The sequence below is a fragment of the Eublepharis macularius genome, chromosome 1, assembly GCF_028583425.1.
Source record: "Eublepharis macularius isolate TG4126 chromosome 1, MPM_Emac_v1.0, whole genome shotgun sequence".
Lineage (NCBI taxonomy): Eukaryota > Metazoa > Chordata > Lepidosauria > Squamata > Eublepharidae > Eublepharis > Eublepharis macularius.
The window spans coordinates 125,689,453-125,711,202 of NC_072790.1; the positions used below are offsets into that span (position 1 = coordinate 125,689,453).

The following is a 21,750-nucleotide window of genomic DNA, read 5'->3' on the forward strand; positions in this document are numbered from 1 at the left end:
CATGTAGTCTAGGAAATCCATGATCTTTTGCTTTTGATTGAGAAGATAGCTTCCATCTTCCTCTCGCTCTATTTGAACGCCAAGGTAAAAACTGACATTTCCAAGACGCTTTACTTCAACCTCTTGGTTCAGGTGCTGAATTATTTCATCACAATCTTGTTGATCCTCATAACAAAGGAGAAGATCATCTACATAAATCAGAATAAAAGTCCATTTGTTGTCTTTCTTCCTTGAGTACAGGCAGCGTTCTGCCCCGCCTTGCTTGAATCCTTCCTTGATGAGCATTTGGTTCAGTTTCTGGTTCCAGGCCCTTGCAGCCTGTTTCAGTCCATAAATGCTCTTCTGCAGTTTGCATACAAGTCCTCTGTCTTTGGACTGTTCAAATCCAGGAGGCTGTGTCATATACACGTCTTCTTCCAGCTCTCCATGAAGAAAAGCAGTTTTCACATCCAGATGCTCCACATGCATCTTCCTTGCGGCTGCTGTGGTCAGCAGTGTTCTTACTGAAGTGTGTTTCACTACTGGCGCAAAGGTTTCATCATAGTCTTCTCCATACTTCTGGGAATATCCCTTTGCAACTAGTCTTGCTTTGTACTTTTGTACTTCTCCATCTGCATCAAGTTTGGTTTTGAAAATCCATTTGCATCCTACTGTCCTTTTTCCAGGTGGTAGTTCTGTGAGGATCCATGTCTTGTTCTGGATCAGAGAGTCAGTTTCTTCTTTTGCAGCTTTTCTCCATTTCTCTGCTTCTCTTGTTGGCATTCCTTCTATGTCTTCCCAGCTAGAAGGTTCTGGTACAGCTTCTGTTTTTGCCAGGTAAGAGAATTTCAGTGGTGGAACTCCTTTGTTTGTTCTGTCTGAGCGTCTGACACTTGACTCTGCTTCCCCTTCTCTTTCTGTGGGCTCTGAAGGTGTCTCTTGCATCTCAGTCAGGTCCCAGAGTTGCACAATTTCTGGCTGCTGTGCTGCATCAGCTTCCTTTGGTGTAGACTCTCTGGTGTCAGGCTGGCTTGCCTTCTCCTTTTCATCAATGTACACCACATGGAGGATCTTCACCATGTCTGTCTCTGGGTTGAGGATTCGATATCCCTTGCATCCCAGTGCATATCCAACAAATATGCCTTCTTCTGTTCTGAGATCCATCTTAGACCTCTTTTCCTTCGGAACAGAAGTGTAGGCCTTTGATCCAAAAACTCTCAGATGCCTTACATTGGGCTTGCGGTTGTACCACAGTTCAAATGGTGTGCTGCTTGCACCCTTTGTGGGTAGCATGTTCTGCAGATAGGCAGCAGTGTTGATAGCTTCTCCCCAATATTTTTGAGGTAGCTGTGCTTCTTGCAGCATGCTTCTGCACATTTCTGTGAGAGAACGATTTTTCCTCTCCGTGATCCCGTTGAGTTCGGGGGTGTATGGCACGATCAGGTGATACTCTATTCCTTCAGCTGCTGGGAAGCTTGTCATCTCCTTCCCCACGTACTCACCTCCATTGTCTGTGCGGATAGCCATTGGTTTTCTCTGGAATCTGTTCTGCACCATTGCTAGGTACACCTTGAATTTTTCCAGTACTTGGCTCTTTTCTTTGAGCAGGTAAATCACAGTAAATCTTGAAAAATCATCAGTAAAAGTCAGAAAGTACTTACTTCCACTGGGTGTTACTGTTCCCATGGGTCCACAGACATCACTGTGAATCAGCTCCAGTGGTCTTGTGGTTTGCTTCTCACTCTGCTTGGTGAAAGAAGGTCTTGTGCCTTTGGCTTGAATACAGCAAACACATTTCTCTGCATCAGGACATTTTCTCATTTGCAAATCATTAGTCAGATTCTGCCTTTCAAGCTGATATATATAATCCATATTAGCATGTCCAAGCCTTCTATGGATAAGATTAGTACAATTCTTGTGAGTGCACTTTTCAATTAAATTCACTGCGCCTTCAGAGCAATCCAGCATATACAGGCCATCCTTTAATGTGCCTTGTGCAATTAATTCACCTTCATTGCTAATAAAACATTTCTCTCCTTTGAATACAGTCTCAATGCCCTTTTTCGCCATCATAGATACAGACAATAAGTTAGCTTTAAGTTCATGTATGTAGAGACAATCAGCAATCTGCACTTCTCTAGTTTGGCCACTGGGTACCGCACAACATGCAGATACGGTCCCTTGTCCCCGAGCTGTTAAAACTTCTCCATTTGCAGTATACAATTTTTCATGACATGTATTCATCTCATCAAAAAGTTTTTCCTCGTTGCATAGATGGTTAGTGCGTGCACTGTCAATTGTCCATTTGCATATACTTTGATCATTTTTACCAACATTTAAACAGTTGTTTGGTTTGCTGGCATTTGGCCGGCTGTTAGTATTAGGCGAGCTGTTAACTATCTGCATTCCTAAAGGCTTTTGTTTCCGTCCCTCGTGGCGGTTTGCTCACTCTCTGTGAATCACGAAAGCGACAGTCTTCCTTTAAATGCCTTCTTTTTCTGCAGATGCTGCAGAAGAAATCATTTCTTGAACTGACTCTTAACGCAAGCTCTTTGGGCTCATTTTTATAAGTTTGTCTGTTGAAACTTTCTTCTTGCAATCTTGCAAGTACATAGTTTAAGCTTAGACTTTCTCTCATTTCCAAAACATGCACAATGCTTGCATAAGATTGAGGAAGGCTGCTTAACAGAATTATAGCGAAATCCTCATCCTGGATCTCCTTTCCAAGGGATCTTAATTTCTGTGTTAATTCCATGAAATTTGCAATATGGTCTTTTAGTTGCTGCTGGGGCTGCATCTGAATCTGATACAATTGTCTCAATAGCAAGATTTTAGTTTTAATTGATTCTTGTCTGTTTATTTGTAGAAGAGACCTCCACATTTGTCCTGCCGTGGGCTCATGAATAACTCTTAACAATTGATTATCACTTAAAGCATTAATGATAATAGATCTTGCCTTATTATCCTGCTTTATCCATTTGGCTTCACTCTGTTGGTTTCCTGTCGGTTTTTCATCTGTTACCGCAGACCAGACGTCCAATTGTATGAGGTGCGCCTTAATCCTTTCTGCCCAGAGATCGTAGTTTCTCCTGTCATCTAGCTGAACGACTTGGAACCCCTGCTGTGCACTGTAGGAGTCAGCCATCTTTCCTCTATTGTCTGCCCTCTGTACTTTAGCCTGCGGCTATGGCAGAAGTTTTATTGCTCTCTCTTAACTTCAGCTTGCGTTAATTGCCTCTGTGGCCCATCACCCTGTTAGAGCGAGTGTAAAATAACGCTGCGGAATAAACGCTGAGCTGATTAGAGAGGCAAAAACTTTATTTGAGGAAGTTACATACTTGAGGGAAAGAGGGAGAGAGAGATCCTAGCTATCTGACTACATCTTGCAGAGAGAGAGAAAAAGGTGTGGCAGGAGAGAGAAGAAGCAGGATATTGCGTGGTTTAGCCCAATAGGAGACAAGACAAGGAAATGACCCCCAGGAAACAAGAGAGGTGCTACTCTTACTGTCCTAACTAAGTGATCCTTGCTGCCCCCTGCATGGTAGGCTCTTCTTCCTTCTTGCTGCTGCAGTACACCAGACATTGCTATTTCTAACACTTTGTCATAATACTTACAGCAAATCATACTGCTGGGAGAAAGACCTTAGAAATAATTTCATTCAGTTTAGGTCACAGAAAACCTGAATGGATATGAACACAGCTCAACTACCCAATGGGATCTTTTGTTTGTAGGAAAATGTGAAAGAAGCTCTGTATGTTAAAGAGTAATAACTAAATGCTATAACTGCATCTCTGAGTATTGGTCTTTGCTTACAAGTTAAATGGATGAACAATGAAAATTGTATCGAAAGCTGAGAAGGACATGATAGGGTTAATGCAGATAACAGCTTAAATTTTGAATAGAATATTGGTGTGTTTATAGGTATATTTTTATTTATTGTAGTATAAATGAAGTTGGAAAAAGAGAATTGGGAGAATTCACAGTTTTGCATGCACTTACTGGATGGATACCAGAAATTATTCCTCTTCAGTAAGTCTTAGTTTTTCTGTATTTGGTTCATCTGGTATTGGTGGTGGTGTGGGGAGATAGATCTATATTGCAATCCAGGACTTTCAAGCAATCTAAATCAATCATGTGAAAAGTCAGTTTAAAAAAATAAATTCCACTCCTTCACATATGTGGAAATCAGAAACTGAGGTTCATTGTCTAAGACTTTATATGTTCCTGTCTGCCAGCTCCACCCCTGTTGTGAAGTTATCACACTTGGCAGTCAATATTCTTTAGCTTGGTATTAACAATTGTTATTGTATATATAATTTTGATTTGTTGGGTTCATCTAATAGCAAATGTTTTACATTTAAAATTTATACAGAAAAAACCTATGGTCTTTTCCACACAGGTCTTTTTCATCAGTTCTGGCCCCATATTGTACCAGTTTCTCTCCACAGTTCCGCCCATACAGTCAAAATACCCCAATTCAATCTCCAAACTGCTTTCAAGACTTTTTTGCATTCTGCACAGGAAAAGGCTGCATTTGCCACAGAATTGATCTTTCTATGGATTTTTTGGGTCTTCCTGCATGCATACTGTTTTTTAAAAATTTAAACAACAATGTTGCAACATTAGTGCCCTAAAAAAAACATTGCAACTGATGGAGAGGTGGGTGGGAAGGCTGCAATATGGCTAACATAAAAATTCTGTAGAGAGCCCTGAATCCCACTTGATGTTTTAAAGTTTCTCTCTGTCCTTCTGTACTTTTTAGTCCATTCTTTTTTGGCTTAAAAAAAAAACTTGTAAGTTTCTTCAGCCAATCAGCTGATGAAACTAAAGAGTTTTCAAAAAGCCCACAGCAGAAATGTGGCATTTTCTAGTGCAGAAAAAATAAACAGACACCACTTGGGTTCAACCCTTTCAAGTGTGGAATAACAGAGGCTCAAAGTGGATCCAATCCTCAGGGATCAAATATCCAGGAAACCTGGTGTAAGAGTGCATGTCGAAAACACTAGTCTCGAGTCTTATTTTACTTTAGTAAATGTTGGCTTTTGAACTGGCTTGGCTGAACTTATTTGCTCTTTATGTATTTGTAAATGGGTTTACTTGATATGTTGTATTGTTTCTTTATTTTACTATCTCATTTCTCAATATTTTGGAAAAATGAATGTGCTTCCATGCTTACTTTTTTTCCAAAGAACCAGAAAAAATTGCCATCAGGGAAATGAAGTACTACTATGTTTAGAGTTGTTCTAGTGATAACTAAATCATTTAAATGGTAGTAAAATATAGAATGGACATTTTTGTTTGGCTTCTATAGACCAATAAATTAAATTGTGAGTAGTACAGGGCACATGCAGTAAATGAACCACAGGGACTAATTATATTTAAAAATCAGTAATACTGATATGTGTTTTTAAAGGTCTGGATATTTGGATAAGGTTTGGGAATTATTACGAGATGTAGTTCCAGAATTTAAGCTGCCGGAAGAGTCACTTGCTGAATCCAAACAATCAATTGCTGATACAAAAAAAGGTTCTGATTTTAAAAGTGACACCCAAACTCCCAATAAGCAGCCAGAAAAACCAGAGAAAGCAGAAAGGATCGAAAAAACTAGTAAAGGTATACTGCAGCTTTAAGATACTCCATATTTAACAGTTTAGTTAATGTTTAGAGATGGTATGTTTTATTTTTCTGCCCCCTTTTCTGTAGTCAAGTAATTACATGAAATACTTCTTTGGGGAATTGCCAGTCAAAGATATTACAGGGTGCCTTTATATCCTGTTGAAGTCAGTGGATTTTAAGTATATGTACCTGTTTACTGGGACTAAGATCTAGCATTGAACAGGTGCACTTAAGCTCATTTATTTAATGCAAGTTTAATATGTGTGGGACTGAAGTATACGCAACTATGCACTGGGTGTGAGCTAGGAGGATGGAGACTAAGGAAACTGGCACTGTATGATGATGTGATGTTACTTCCTAAAGCATTGCATGACACCATGATATTGTTTCTAGGTTCTGGAAGTGACATCACATCATTTCCTGGTTTTTACTCTCACTACTCCATCAAGCTGTGCTGGTAGCCTGGACTGTGAGGGTGGAAAGTTGCCCTGGCAGCCCTAATGTGAGCAGAAGAAAATTCTCAGTCTTGCTAAAATTGAGCCTTATTATGATATGAGAACACTTCCATTTTAAGTGGATTTTTCTTTTAAGTTATACTTTGGAAAATAAGGAACTGTATTATGTATTCTTTGCTGTGTATGTCTCTTCTATAAAACCACTAAACAGAGCAATGAATGTGCATATCGCTAAAACTTCTCCCATTTTTTTTCTCTAATTGAAGCTCCTGTTGTACCATGCCAGGATTAAGTGCAGCGTTGTCATCTTTAGCCTGGGAATTTCCTGGAGATTTGGGGTGGTGTCTGAGGAGGGTGGAGTTTGGGAAGGAGCTCAGTTAGAATGTAATGTCACTCTAGGCCATCTTATTCTCCTAGACTTTATAGTATATCATAGATTGTGTCCTCTGATGCTGCCGTTTCCTCCAGGAGAACTGATCTCTGTAGTCTGGAGATCTGTTGGAATTCGGGGAGAACTCCAGGGCCCACCTTGATTCAGTAATATGCATTGATATACTCAATGAGGTCTGCAGTTGCCAGTGTTGATAAGAAAACCTGGACGTATATCTGAGTAAGCAAGCAGTTGGGTATATGTGTAGTAGCTTAAACCTTTGACTTAAACCCTTAAACTTCTGACTATCAGAAGTAGGAACATGAATTTAGAATTAATCAATCCATGATTTTCAATAGAGGCAATTGCCTGAGAAAAAGACTATTAAATATGGTGTAAGTAAGTATAACAGTGTTCATGTATTGCCTTTCTTTGGCAGAAAAGTCAGATCAGAAAGAAGTTGGAAAGAAGAGAAGCAAGAATGGGGATAAAGCGAGGTCAGGGCTTCATTCTGCACGATTGATGTCTGCTGATTTCCAAAGTTCTCTTCAGATCTTTCTTGATGGTAAATTGTAAATGTTCCTAGACATATTGTTAGTATCTAACCTTAATAGTGTATGCTTTATCTAGTTCCCCTCTTTAAAAATATACAACCATAATTAAGAATTCCAGTCTTTTGTTCAATAGAATGAATCTACAGAGGATTAAAAGAGAAGGTAAATACCTCAAATAGCTTGTTAAAATCACTGACTGAAATCAGGCAGCAAGTACTTCACAGGTGGTTTAAGTGAAATGCTTATTGATCCCAAATTCTACAAATTTCAATATAATGCTGCAAGGATTTATTCACATTAAAGCTACTATTAAGTGACAACTAGTAAGGGAGTTCTGCCTCACTGGAATTCTGAAATCTGTCTCTTCTGTCTCCCTGCAGACAGAAAAGACTAGAGATTCCTGAAGTACTCATTTTTCCTAGCATTCTTCGGCCTGCTCTGTTTTCATATATTTACCACAACAGGAACATCTCCTTGCCAATGGGAAGAACGTCAAGTACCAGAGCTGTCATTTTCTTTTTTACTGTAGTATCCTACCTACCCCTTTCCCTTTTATTTGCTAGGACAATTTAGCTGCATCAGAGACAGCAAATTAAGTTAATGACATTTCATATTTTTAATACTGAAAAGTTCTCAATTATACTTCTTCCATGGAAAATATTATAAGTGAATGGAAGCTTTAAAAATTAAATCATAAGACATTAAATGAGATCTTTGTATATATGGATCGCAGCTAATCTTTAGTCTTTAATGCATTACCAATGCAATCAATCCAAAGTATGTTTTTCTGGGAGTAAGCCTCGTTAAATAGAATTCAGTAAAAGTCTGAGGATACCTTTAAAGATTGCACTGTAAATGTTTTACACCTCATAATACACTTATACTCTTACAGTTAAAAAAAAGTGTTTACTGTTTAAGCATAAAGCCCTAACTGGTCATGACTGGAACTTTGAAACCACTTATTCTGTGTGATTGCTAGTGGTTGTTTCAGAGTATACTACACTGAAGAAAGTGATTATTCTGTCTTCATTTCTTGCTTAACACTTAACCAGAAATATTTTATTATCTTCTTCAGTATTAATATCATTTTTCTTACTTTTTAATAGGTTTAATGGGTTCTTTTTAATAGGTTCTGCAACACCGCTGCAGCCACAGATGGTGCTATATGCTTGTTATGCGCCTCTTTATGTAGCTGAAAGAAAGATCTTTGAATTAGGAAAAATGGTAAGGATCTATATAATTTTTCTTCTGAGTATGAACTGTCACATTTATCTTCCTCTTCATCCAAAGAGCTGAGGATAGTATACATCATTCTACCCTACCATCCTCTATTTTACTCTTACCAGTACTTATGTGTGAAGAAAAAATGCTCTGTTCAAGATTGTATGAGAAGCCCTTTCTTGAGAGGCAGTTTAGAGGCTTCATTGCTAAGAGAAATTTTCACCCACCCCTTGAGAGGCCTCTTCGTCTCTTACTGGCAGTGGGCTGCTTTCGCTTCTCAGCCTCTGTCTGTGAGATAAGATAAACTGTTCTAGCTGGTGTCCAGTCAAGCCTCCATAGCTGAACTTTTTTTTGGTGAGTTAATTGGCAATCAAATTTGCATCTGTGGATTTGGGTCGCGTGCCAAGATCTGCAGACTTGACCCACTTCCCTTTTACACTAGACACCTATTTCTCAGGTGATGTTGGCAAGTTGTGATCAGATTGGCTGTCAAGCCTGAGCTACTCTGGCCTCAACTAGCATAAATTGGCTACTAAAAACATGGAGTCTGAGTTTGTGGTGGGTGTCAGCAACAGACAACTGCCCGTGCCCCTTTGTTCTGCTTCTGGCTCATTTTGTTCGAGGGACATTGGGGTCTCAACTTTAAGATTGTTGCTTGACTTTGTGGACTCTTCTTGACCCGAGACTTTGATTGCTACACCTTTGAGACCAACTTGTTTTGCCTCCTAAGGAATTACTGTGGTATGTAGTGCTAACAGCTATAGTTTTTTTTTTGTTCTCACATTTTGTCTTGTGCTTTGTGATAACCTGGCATGCTGATTAATAATTGTATTTTTACCCTGTGTGGGTTATTGTGACTCTGAAGCCTCAAAGCTATAAAATTTTTGTTGAACTCACTCTGTGTGTGCTCGAGAACCACCTACCATAACAGTATTTTGTGTTGAGACCTCTGCTTGAAAACCACCCTTGCAAGGCAGATTTCTGTTTGGTTAATTTCCTAATAGGCTGACTCCTCAACCTTGGGATATATAGGGAAGCTGGTGGCAGTCTACCTAGGCAAGAGTGAGACTTTCTCCTCTTGCTTCTTTTGTAATTTGTGTGCTGTTTGAAAAAGGCCTTCCAGGCAGCCTGTGTCCCTTCCTCTTAGCTGGGTCGTGGCAGAGGGGCTTGGAACCCTTGACACTATGATCAAGAGAGACTGATTAAAAGCCTGAGGTCACCCAATGAGAGTCATAGCTGAGAGCGGATTTGAACCTGGATCACCATCTTTGTTGTAGGGCACTCCAACTATTACACCACACTGGATCTTTAATAACAAGATCAAAACAATTTATAAATATACCAAATTAGAAAAAGATGCATATTTTTGAAAAGGTCTTTGTTGGAAATAATTTTTCTCCCTGTGTCTGTTCAGATCCCCCCCACCCATACCTGACCTGTAAAGATGAAAGCTGTATCTCATAATATTTCTTCCATAAGTATTATATAGCAACATATGGATATCCAGAAGCCCATTTATGGTAGTGTTGAATAGCAGATCTGTCCAGTTTTACTACAGACAGTATGGATCTTGTTAAATTTCAGGATATGTATCACAATCACAGTAAGGGCTAATTCTTCTTTTTTTAAAATAATTTTTATTAGATGAGGTAATATAACATCATTGGTTAATACATAAACCTTGTTCAAATTGACCCTCTGAGTAAATATATAACCCCACCTCCCTTCCCTCCCCTTTTTCCCAACAACACTCAACACCACCCCCCCCCGTTTATCCATAGATATTATTGTTACTTTATATTGCTATCACTTTTCCCATGGTAAAGATCTTAATATATTTTCTTTTCAATAAAGTCTTTCTATATACAATTTGAAATTTAAAATCCCTCCAAAGACTACAATTGTCCTTTAACATCGCATTTCTTTTCCAAATATTGCTTAAACTTCTTCCATTCCTCCAAAAACATTTCTGGATCTTGGTAATTCAGGTTTCTAGTTAGTTTGTCCATTTCGGCCTTATACAACAGCTTCCTTATCTATTCTTCAATTTTCGGTATTTCTTCTTTTTTCCAATATTGAGCATATAGAGTTCTTGCCGCTACTAACATATAATATAGCAATGTCTTATCATTTCTATTAACCTCTTCTAAATGTAAAGATAATAATAACATTTCTGGATTTTTAGCAACATTGTATTGTAGTATCAAAGACATTTCCGCACATATCTTAGACCAGAAGTCTCTAGCCTTTTGGCAAGTCCACCACATATGAAACAAAGAACCTTCATGCTCCTTACATTTCCAACATATGTTCGGTAACTGTTTGTTAGCTATGGCTAATTTTTTCAGTGTTAAATACCATCTATACATCATTTTATATCCATTCTCTCTAATACTAATACAAGTTGATATTTTAAGGTATTTTTCCATAGTTGTTCCCATGCTTCCATGGTTATTTCTTTATTACATTTTATAGCCCACTTTACCATTTGAGCCTTTACTGTTTCATCTTCTGTAAACCGCTTCAGTAACAACTTATACACTTTAGATATTGCTTTAGTATTATCTCCCAATAATAACTTTTCCAACTCCTAATTTTTAATTCTAAAACCTGTCTTCCTTTTTTCTGAGTCAAATAAGTCTTTGATTTGCCTGTACTGTAACCAACCATATTTGAATGGCAAATCTTCATTCCGCTTAAGTTTCAACTCATCCTTTTCTAATATAGTTAACTCTTTGAGGGTAAGCCATTCCTTTCCCTGGTATTCCAAATTTGGGTTGATTACTTCACCTGGTATAATCCAAAGTGGTTTCTTTTCTTCTATATATTTCTTATATTTAAGCCAAGTTAGCAATAAATTTCTTCTTAGATAGTGGTGCTGAAACATTGCATCCATTTTATATTTTTCATACCACGTGTAGGCATGCCATCCAAATAGTTTATTGTATCCTTCCAATGTTAGTAGTTTGTGATTGGTCAAAGACACCCATTCTTTTATCCACACCAAACATATCGCTTCATGATAAAGTTTTAGATCAGGTAACTGCATTCCTCCTCTTTCCTTAGCGTCGCACAAAACTTTCATTTTAACTCTTGGCTTCTTCCCTGCCCAAACAAACTCAGATATTTTCCTCTGCCATTTTTCGACCTGTTTTTTATCCTTCACAATTGGTATTGTTTGCATTAAAAACATCATTCTGGGCAACACATTCATTTTGATTGTAGCAATATGACCTAACCATGACAAATTTAATTTATTCCATTTTATCATATCTCTTTCTATTTGTGTCCAGAGCTTTTCATAATTATTCTTAAATAAATCTATATTCTTAGCTGTAAGCTCTATCCCCAAATATTTAGTTTTGTGTACCACTTTGCAATTTGTTAATTCACTTAGTTCTTGCTGCTTCTTCTTGGTCATATTTTTTGTTATTATTTTTTATTTCTTTTTATTTATATAAAGACCCGCCAAATCTCCAAACTCCTTTATTTTATCCAACAATCTTGGCAGGGTTTGTACAGGATCTTCCACTATAAACATCATGTCATCTGCAAAAGCTTTCAGTTTGTAGGTAGATCTTTTTATTTTTATTCCTTTTATAGTGTCATCTTCTCTAATCCTTCTCAATAATACCTCTAAAACCATCACAAATAAAAGAGGCGGTAGTGGACATCCTTGTCTGGTTCCTTTTCTTATTTCGAAGTTTTCTGTCAGGTCATCATTAACACAAATTGTTGCTCTTTGTAGTTTGTAAATTGTTTTCACTGCTTCTATAAATTCATTCCCTAAATCCATCTTCTCCATAGTCGCAAACATGAAATTCCAGTTCAAATTGTCAAAGGCCTTCTCTGCATCCGCAAAGAAAAGGCCAACTTCTTTATCTGGTCGTTTGTCATAATATTCAATGGCATTTATGACAGTTCTCAAATTGTCTTTTAATTGTCTATGTGGTAGGAATCCAGCCTGGTCTTCTTCTATAAACTCCATTAGCCATATTTTAAGTCTATCTGCCAGTATTCTTGCCATTATTTTATAATCATTGTTTATAAGCGATATAGGTCACATCTGTCAGGTCTTGATTTTCTTTTGGGATCAGAGCGATACTTGCTTCATTCCACGTATCTGGGAGGCCTTTTCCTTGAAGTATATCATTCATTATATTCTTTAAAATCGGTGCTAGGTCCTCCTTCATTACTTTATAAAATTTAGCTTTGATCCCATCCAGTCCTGGTGCTTTCCCAATCTTAGCCGCTTCAATTGCTTGTTTGACTTCTTCTGTTATTGGAGCATTCAGTTCTTGTTTCATCTTTTCTGATATCCTTGGTAGATGGGCATTCATCAAATACCCATCTATATCTTGTTGATTCACTGTTTTCTTTTGAAAGAGCTTTGCATAATATTTAAAAAATGCACGCTTGATTGAACGATGCTCTTTCAGTTCCTTACCATCCTCTATTATTCTCCTGGTTTTGTAGTAAATCCTCATTTAATCTCCATTTAAATTTTCTCCGCCCCATTGTCCATTTCCATAACATTGGATTATGGTCTGCACTCACCCTCGGTAAAATTTCCACTTTTTTAGTCAATAAAGTCAAATCCCTAGTCGCCCAAATCATATCAATGCGTGAAAATGATAAATGCCTTGTGGAGTAGTAAGTAAATTCAGAGTTTTTTGGATTTTCTTTTCTCCATACATCCTCCAATTGTTCTTGCTTGAACTAAATCAAAAAAAGTCTTTGGCAACTTCCCTGATTTTTTGACAGTTTTGGATTTTTTGTCTAGTTGCAAGTCCACTACACCATTGAAGTCTCCAACCATTATCATCTGATCAAATACATCCTGATCTAATTTGCTTAATAAGTCTTTAAAGAATTGGTCTTTTGCCCCATTTGGCGCATAAAGGGCTATTACCAACATTTTTTTGGCATTTACATTTACTTGTACAGCCACATATCTTCCCTCTTGATCCTGAAAAATTAGTTTTGATTCTACAGTCTCATTTATGTAAATCACTACTCCTTTCTTCTTTTGTTTGGACGATGATACATATTCTTTCCCCAATTGTTTATTTTTTAAATACTTTGTATCTTTATCTTTAATGTGTGTCTCTTGTAAGCATATTATATTACAATTCTGCTTCTTTAGCCAATGAAAAACTGTTTTTCTCTTTTGGGGTGAGTTTAGAACATTTACATTCCACAATATTAATTTGTACTCCATAATTTGTACTTTTCCATCTGCTCCATTGATTTAATAACAATTCTCAGGGCTTTATAGTGGAAACTTAGACCTTCTGGAATTTCCCATCTATATCTAATATCTTTGTCTCTTAGTTTCTGGGTTAATTCTCTATATTTTTTTCTCTCTTGGAGAATCCGTTTTGGCACTTCTTTCATGATCTTGATTCTACTGCCCTCTTTTATTAAAGGATTTTCAAAATGCTTTTTAAGAATCTCCTCCTTCATTCTCTTTGTCACTAATTGGACGATTATATCTCTAGGTAACTTCCTCTGCTGTGCAAAAGCCGAGTTAATTCTGTATGTCAAGCCCATATTTGTTGTTATTTCTTCCTTTTCTTTCCCTAGAAATTCTGACAATATCTCTGTCATCTGTTGTTGTGTAGATTGGGTCTCAGATTCCTGAATGCCACGAAATCTTAACTGTCTCTCCGTCGCCTTGTATTCCATCATTGCCACTCTTGTCTGAATCACTTGATTTTCGTGTTTCATTTCTGCTTTTATATCATTTGTCTTTTGTTCTACCTGTTCCACTTTCTTAGTTGTTGCTTGCAAGTCCTCTTCTACTCCCTCTATATTTTTTGTCAATACAGCTACATCAGCTTGAATGGCATCTCTCATCTTTTTAAAATCCTTTGTCAGCATTTCTTGCATCTTCTGTAGCAACTCTTTATGATTCTCTGCCACTTTTTTCTCCAATCCCTCAATCGTTGCTTCTACTGAGGCTTGCCATTCCTTGTCCGCTCCTTTTTTTCCTGCCTTCGTGGGACTCGGTTTAGAGCCTCCCCACGTATCTGCCCTTCTTCTTAGATCTGTGGTGGATCGTTTAAAAGCTTAAGTTCTCTAATATTTGTTATGAAAAATAAAATTAAAAAAAGTTCTTTTAAAATCCAAAATGCTGGGCGTTTTTTCTCTATGGTTTATTTATAACATCTCTATAGTTTCTGGCTTAACTTCATACCTTAGTTAAAATGGTGCACTTCCTGTTCCTGTTGTCTTCGTAGCCCCTCCAATGAGTGTTTGTTTTGCTTCCGAGTGGCCCCTTTCTCGCTGATCCTCTTCCCTTTCCCTTTGCTGTCCTTGCTAGGAATCCAATTGTCTGCTCTGCTGTTAACTTCCCGTCTCGCAATGTTTCTCTAGTCCCCCTCCGCTTTCTCACGCTGGTTATCTGAATTCTAACCGCAGTAAGTGTAAACAATATTTCTTTTCCAAGTTTTTAGTCCTTATTTAGTTCCCAAAGCCTCCAATTTAGCACTACCTCTATTACTAATCGTTACCTCTTTCAAAGTCTGTCCATTAATTTATTTTCTCTTGGTCTTTTTGTTGCCAATCCGTTTTAAATAATCCGATAACGATCTTTACCTTTGCCGATGCTGTGGGTTGTCTGTGTTGTTTCCTTTGCTTATTCTTTGGTAAAAGTTGTTGCTGAAGCTTGGTTATGACAATCTTATGCCAATTTAATGACTCCTGAGGCACTGCAGAGATAGTAGCTCTCCCTTCTTCGAGGGGACCTCAAGGTGATGGTGGGAGTCCTTTATTCAGAACCCCCCCCTTCACCGAGATCTACTCTCTCTGGGGGATGCGTGGCATTCAAGTCCAAATTCTGCCTGAATTTGGGATGGAAACGGGCGTTGAGGCACCCCACTTTCCAACAAAAACAGTGTCTCAGACAGCCCCAGTTAGAGGCTGCTTCAGATCTCCAAACTGGAAGTCTCAATCACAGTAAGGGATAATTCAAAGGTAGACTTCATGCCATAATTAATCTTTTGACCAGCTATCTTTTCTGGTCATATTTGAGAGAAGTTATAAACTAAATTTTACTGTTTTGTTTACCTTCTCAACCTGGGAATAGCCAGCCTTTGTAAGACTGTTTAGTTGCCCCAGTACCCACTCTGATAGACTCCTACTTGTTATGCTGACTTGCCAAAGCTAGTGGGACTACACCAGCTGTCCTGAGTTCTATGGGTGGCCCACTTAGAGGCTTCTTATTAGCGTGGGCACAGCAGCACTGATTAAGTATCTCCTTGTCCCAGTTTTGATTTAATGTTTCCTCCTCTTGCTGAACATAGGATTGGCCTCGTAATGTTCAAAAGAATCTTAACATTATTTCAGAATTAATGTTTCTTCTTTTCATATTTTGCACTGTGACATAACCTCTTTTGAATATTGTACTCCTTTTATGTTATGTAGGCTGATTCTTCTGAGAAGTTACGTCAATATGGTCTTTCACATATCTACAGCCATCCAGCACTAATAACCAGAACAAGGGCATGTCTTCTGGTAGCCCCATCAAAACCACCGCCTGTACCTCGTTGGAAGCTTATCCGCCAGAAAAAGGAAACTATTGTGACAGATGAACCCCAAGGTTTGTTTTTTCCAGGGGACGTCACATCATGACTTTTTCTTGGCAGACTTTTGTTACGGGGTAGTGTGACATTGCCTTCCCCAGTCATCTACACTTTACCCCCAGGAAACTGGGTACTCATTTTACCGACCTCGGAAGGATGGAAGGTTGAGTCAACCTTGAGCCAGCTATCTGAACCTGGCTTCCGCCAGGATCGAACTCAAATCGTGAGCAGAGCTTGGGCTGCAGTACTGCAGCTTACCACTCTGTGCTACGGGGCTATTTTTTAAATTATCTATAAGCCAAAATTTAATGTTTTATTTGGGTTCATTGATTTAAACAAGGCTTCTATTTTCAGGCGGAAAATGAATGATACATTTTACTGTGTTGTATCAGTGAAGCTAATGCTAGTAGTGAAATAAATACTGTTCTCTGATTCTTGTTGAGTGTTTTACTTTTCTGGCCTTTCCCAGCATACAAAATATACAACATATATTGGGACTTTAAAAGAAATTTGACCTACAGTAATTTACACATCTTTTAAAAAATTGGTATGGGTATTGCAAAAACACTTGCAAAATGCTTCCACTCACCACCTATTTACTGAAAAGTATACCTACTGTCCAGAAAGCCATGAGGGGAGATCTGCATGCACAACTAATCTCTTGTTTTTATGTCAGAGATACTTCTTCTTTGCTAAATTGTGAATTGTTTTTAAACTTCTTTACTTGAAGATTTATGGGTAATCCTCCTAAACTATGGTTTTAGCAAGACTGACTCTGGTTCACCACTGGAAGAAAATAATTTGTCTGATGAAGACACAATATGGTAGTGTAGTACAGTAGCTAAGATCCAAATTGTACATTACACATTAACTCTTTGCCAACCTACATCTCCCCCAGTGTCTATCCAATACTCAGTGTCTAGTTTGGCGGAAGTGGGGGAATCTGATGCAGTATTATTGTATTATCAGTAGCCAGAGAAGCAGTATGTGTGGGGTGGATGGGTAGATAGATAGAAACACTAACATTAAAATGGTGATGTTACATCATGTTTTTACAGTTACATATGACCCAGAAGACGTGTTCCATGAAATAATTTGCAGAAACCATTTGGTGTCCAACCCCATAATATTTAAGCTCTTTGCTTGTATTTCCCCTGTAATATTAAGGCTGCATACATGTGTCAATAGGGGAGTAAATTTTGGAAATGTTTGGCCTTGTGCATTTTCTTCCCCTGACACATTTCCTCACACACAACTCAAAAATTAATCACTTTCACATTTGGAACAATCCACAGTTTGTTTATGCTAAATGTTGTTCTTCTCATTCTGAATCAGGCTTAAACTTTGTTTGGAATCCTGATTTGGAAGGAACTGAAAACTGAAGGAACTGCCATCGAAAATTTTTTATTAAAGTTAAATCTCTAATGTTAAAACTTGACACAGCCCTGTTAACCATAGAAAATATATTTTACACGTTTAAAAGAACAGTTTTAACTTCCTAAATCTTCAGATTATGTACTTCTGATTAACTTGTTCCTCATACTGGGGCCATTTCATTTTGTCTGTTGATAGGGTAGAATTTTATTTTGAAAAATATTCATTTTACTTTTAAATTGAAAATAGATATTTTTTTTGTGTTCCCTTTTTCCCCAGAACCTGTGTTCAAAAAGCCTGAGCAATTTATTGAGATTGCCAGCCCTTTTCTGAACTTCAGGCTTTCTCCAATACCTATACCAAGAGATACGTAAGTAGATCATTTAGAGGGCAAGTATGCTTAACTGTACATTGGATTTTGGTCATTATATATGATGATGCAGTTATCTGTAACTCATATCTCATAAACATTCTGATTCATGTATTATCTAAAATCAGATAATTTCAGACTTCTCCTTTCTGCTGTGATATTTTGAAGTAACCCTAAACCCCAGGATCCTTAGAAATATCATGGATTGTTAAATGGAGGTATGTACTGAGAAGGGAGATTGGTTAGATCTTTTCTATGAGTAGAAGGACACCTCTGCTCATGCAAAAGGTGATGATTTTTACCAAAGGTCAAGAAGTTCTGCTTCAGAATTTTTAAAAATTTCCTATGGAAACTAAGTATACACTATTAGGAATATTGCCTAATAGAGGTGGGCATGGACCTGGAAAACCCCATGGACCTCCGGCCCATGATCCGTAGATTTTCATGGATCATGGACCTCGAACTTTTCACGGACCGGTTCTTCAGTCTGTGGTCTGTCATTTCTGGCAGCCGTGGCTCCGCCCCCTTCACACCAAGAGAGCCCAATCTCACAGAGAATCTTCTGCAGCCTCTCCTCCAGCCATCCTCCAAGTTTGGTCAAGATTGCATTTCAGACGTCCAAGTTACAGACCCCCAAAGCAGCCACCCCCAGGAAACTTCCAGTAGATACTGGAGTCGCAAATGCCAATTGACTTGCATTGGCTAGCAGCACCAAAAAGTTGCAATGAGGCAAAATCAAACAGAAAAGGGTGAGGGAAGAGCCCCCTCACTCACCACACAGACACCTTCCCAGCTGTTGCTTAGGGAATTCATTCTTGCTCCTTGCTCGCATAGAGAAGAATGGGAACTCTCTGGTTGGCAGACAGAGTAGCCTATCAAGGTTTTGAGGTCTAAGATTGGCTGCAGAACATCCACCCCTCCGTTGCCTAGGGAATTCATTCTTGCTCCTTGTTCCATAGAGCAGAATGGGAGCTCTCTGGTTGCTAGGCAGAGCTGCCTATCAAGATTTTGAGAGTTAAGTTTGGCAGCAGAAAGCCCACCCCTCCCTTGCAGAATGAAAGCACTCTGGTTGGCAGGCAGAGCTGCCTATCAAGGTTTTGAGGGCTAAGATTGGCTGCAGAACGTCCATTCCTCCATTGCCTAGGGAATTCATTCTTGCTCCTTGCTCCATAGAGCAGAATGGGAGTTCTCTGCTCAGCAGGCAGAGCTACCTATTAAGTTTGTAAGGGCTGCAGACATCCTCGCCATTGCCTAGGGAATTGATAGATTGGTGCCAGGATGTCTGGACTCATGGACCACAGACCAACGGACTGGCCCAAATGGACCAAAATTTGTGAAAAACGTGAGTCTCATGAACTGTGTGTTTGCGAACCATGCAAAATTTTGGTCCGTTTTCCAGACCGGGCCCACTTCTATTGCCTAATAAACTATCAACAGTTTTGGAAGAGATATTTGAATAAATGGTGATAGTGGCTAGAATCATCTATGCAACAAAATGGAAATTAGATGTCTGTCCAAGCTTAGAAGAATGGGAAAATAAACTTGCCGAATATGCAGTAATGGTGAAATTGACAACTTTTTTGAGAAACAGATGAATCATAAAATTTGAGGAGAGATGGAGTGTGTATTATGCAAGCAAGAGAGAGATTTATACATATTAGAATGAGAGTTTAAAAATTATACATATATGCCTTGCATTGTAGAAGCAGTATGAGAATAAGTTTTAAATGTAATGTCCTGATTATAAATGTATAGGAAAGTAGTTTTTGAGAAGAAACGTCTTTTATTTTCTTATTATGAGATGTATAATAGACTTTCCTTTTGTGCTTTGATGCATTATCTATCAAAATATTTATTAAAAGGCATGTTGAAGTGGCGAAAAAGTGTAATATTGAATGTGTAATAATGATGAAACCAATAATATAGTGGCAAAACAGTTATGAAATTTGAAACTAAAATCTATCCCAACACAAGTAAGTACCATTGTATTTTATAGACAGTATCTTTAAAAGTATAATGAAGGGGATCTTGGGGAAAAATATTTTTGTCTTTTATACTCTATTATATAAAATTATTTCTGATCTATATAATTATGTTATACAATCCCTTTTTTCCCTTTCTGTATCCCCTCTATACTATAATAATAATAACATTCGATTTATAATACCGCCCTTCAGGACAACTTAATGCCCACTCAGAGCGGTTTACAAAGTGTTATTATTACAAAGTGTTATTATTATCACTTTGTAGTATGGCTATATTTTTTAAACTATGAACTGATATGGTATAAGCTATTCAATTCCAGATATATAGTCATATGGTACTGCACTTTTAAAAAGCTCTTTGTTTTCAGAAATTCTCAAAAAGACTATCTAATATACACCTCTCTAGAAAGAAGAGGTCTGGAGGCTCCATGAGTGAGGCACATATGAAAATATATTGAGTGGCATTCCATCAGAGTGCACTGATGTACCTTTGAAGTGGAACATAGCTAAATTTCTGGAGGAGAGTTGATTGTCCTTTGGAAAAATTTGAACTTGTAATGGTTGTTGTGGATTTTCCGGGCTGTATAGCTGTGGTCAGTCCGGAAAATCCACAACAACCATCGTTCTCCAGCCGTGAAAGCCTTCGACAATATATTGAACTTGTAATATTCACTTTTTGTTACATTTTACAGTATGATCAGAATACAGCAGCACTGTGGTAGGAATTACCAGGGCTGTTGCCACCATTGAGGCAGTGAGGCGGGCGCCGGGGATGCTGGGGTGCCGGAGGGGGTGCCACCACCACGCCGCCGCCACCACCACATGCACCCGACTGGGCACGGCAGGCATCTGAGGTGGCGTATGGAGCATGGGCAGCCTCCACGCAGCATCCCAGCCACCCGCCAGCCAATGGGACCGGCTTTGCTGTGTGATGATGTCATCACGCGGTGACATCATCACGCAGTCTGGGGGCGCATGTGTGCACGCACATATGGGGGGGGCGGGTGCCAGAAACCCTGGCGCCTGCAGTGGAAATTACAATATACATTTTATGTGTAAATGTTTTATTTAATTTTTAGAATTGATTGTTGACTTGCCTTTGTTTTATGTAGCCAATTTCCACCATCTACTTTCAAAAAGGGATCTCTTCCAGCATCTAGCCTTTCATTTGTCACTGAAAATGATGAAAATGTAATTGATGCTTCTACAGATGTGAATCTCATGAGTACAGATGAAAATTCTCAGGTTAAGCTTTAATTCTATTCTTATGCCACCCCTCTCCCTTTTATATTGATAAGGTTGTAACAGATGTACATTGCTTATTCCTGATAGATTTATGTCATTAAAAAAAACATTGAAGTTAAGTGTTTAAGGCACAAGAAGAGCCTGCTGGATTAAACCATTGTGGGACTGACAGAAGCCACAAAGATGAAAACAGGGTTGCACTTATCTGTAACTATTGTTCATCGAAAAGAAAACACGGCTAACTCCTCTGGATCTATGACTATTGTTCATCGAATGGTCTTCTGTGCAGGCACACATCCCTCCATCCTACCCCACCATGAATTCTCTGGAACCTTAGTTTCTGGGAGGACTCCTTATGGTGGCATGGAGAGAACCTAGGAAATAATGCCCCTCCTCCTGGTTATGTGATTTTTGGCAGGAAAGCACCAAAGGGAGGAGGGGTGTTCCTACTTTTCTAGAAAGTTTTGGAATTCTTCTCCATGGCTGGCTTGCACATGCGCCATCCCAATGTGTGCCTGCATAGAAGACTGTTCAGTGAACAACAGTTACAGGTAAGTGCTCACTGTTTAACTTTTTGGTCACTAAAAAAGGGTTATCTTGTCTCTTTATTAATCTCTGTAAACTTGTAGCAGTACAAAAATATTTCTTCTTTGATTTTTGCATCTCATGAGATTACATCAGAGTGAGGGTGGGTAGTTGCCTCACTCTCTCTGCACGCAAAATGTTGTCATTCCTGTGCTGAACTCTGGCAATGGCAATGTCATTTAAAAAAAATCGAATGGATCAATGTAGCTGCAAAGAAGGCTAATTTACTTAAAACTTTATTTTTCTGGACTTTTCCTTGCAAAATCATGAACTGGCTCCCCAGTTCATACAGTAGACAAGATGGCTAGGTGGCTTAGCCGTTCTTGCCCTATTATAGAACACCTGAAATTTTTTATGAGTGCTGGCTTGCTGAAACTTCTTTCATCTTCTTCCACAGTTACTGTCAGTG

The 21,750-nt window shown here is 38.4% G+C and overlaps 1 protein-coding gene across 4 annotated transcripts in view; it reads left to right on the forward strand.

Annotated features, from left to right (window-relative positions):
- Positions 1–21,750, forward strand: part of ADGB (androglobin) — a 219,992-nt gene that overhangs the window by 82,648 nt on the left and 115,594 nt on the right. For all 4 annotated transcript variants that reach the window (XM_055001570.1, XM_055001578.1, XM_055001596.1 and 1 more), the window contains 7 exons: positions 3,923–4,009; positions 5,394–5,593; positions 6,861–6,986; positions 8,105–8,199; positions 15,625–15,799; positions 17,436–17,526; positions 20,624–20,756. In XM_055001570.1, the coding sequence (XP_054857545.1) occupies positions 3,923–4,009; positions 5,394–5,593; positions 6,861–6,986; positions 8,105–8,199; positions 15,625–15,799; positions 17,436–17,526; positions 20,624–20,756 (907 nt within the window). The remainder of the gene's footprint in view (positions 1–3,922; positions 4,010–5,393; positions 5,594–6,860; positions 6,987–8,104; positions 8,200–15,624; positions 15,800–17,435; positions 17,527–20,623; positions 20,757–21,750) is intronic.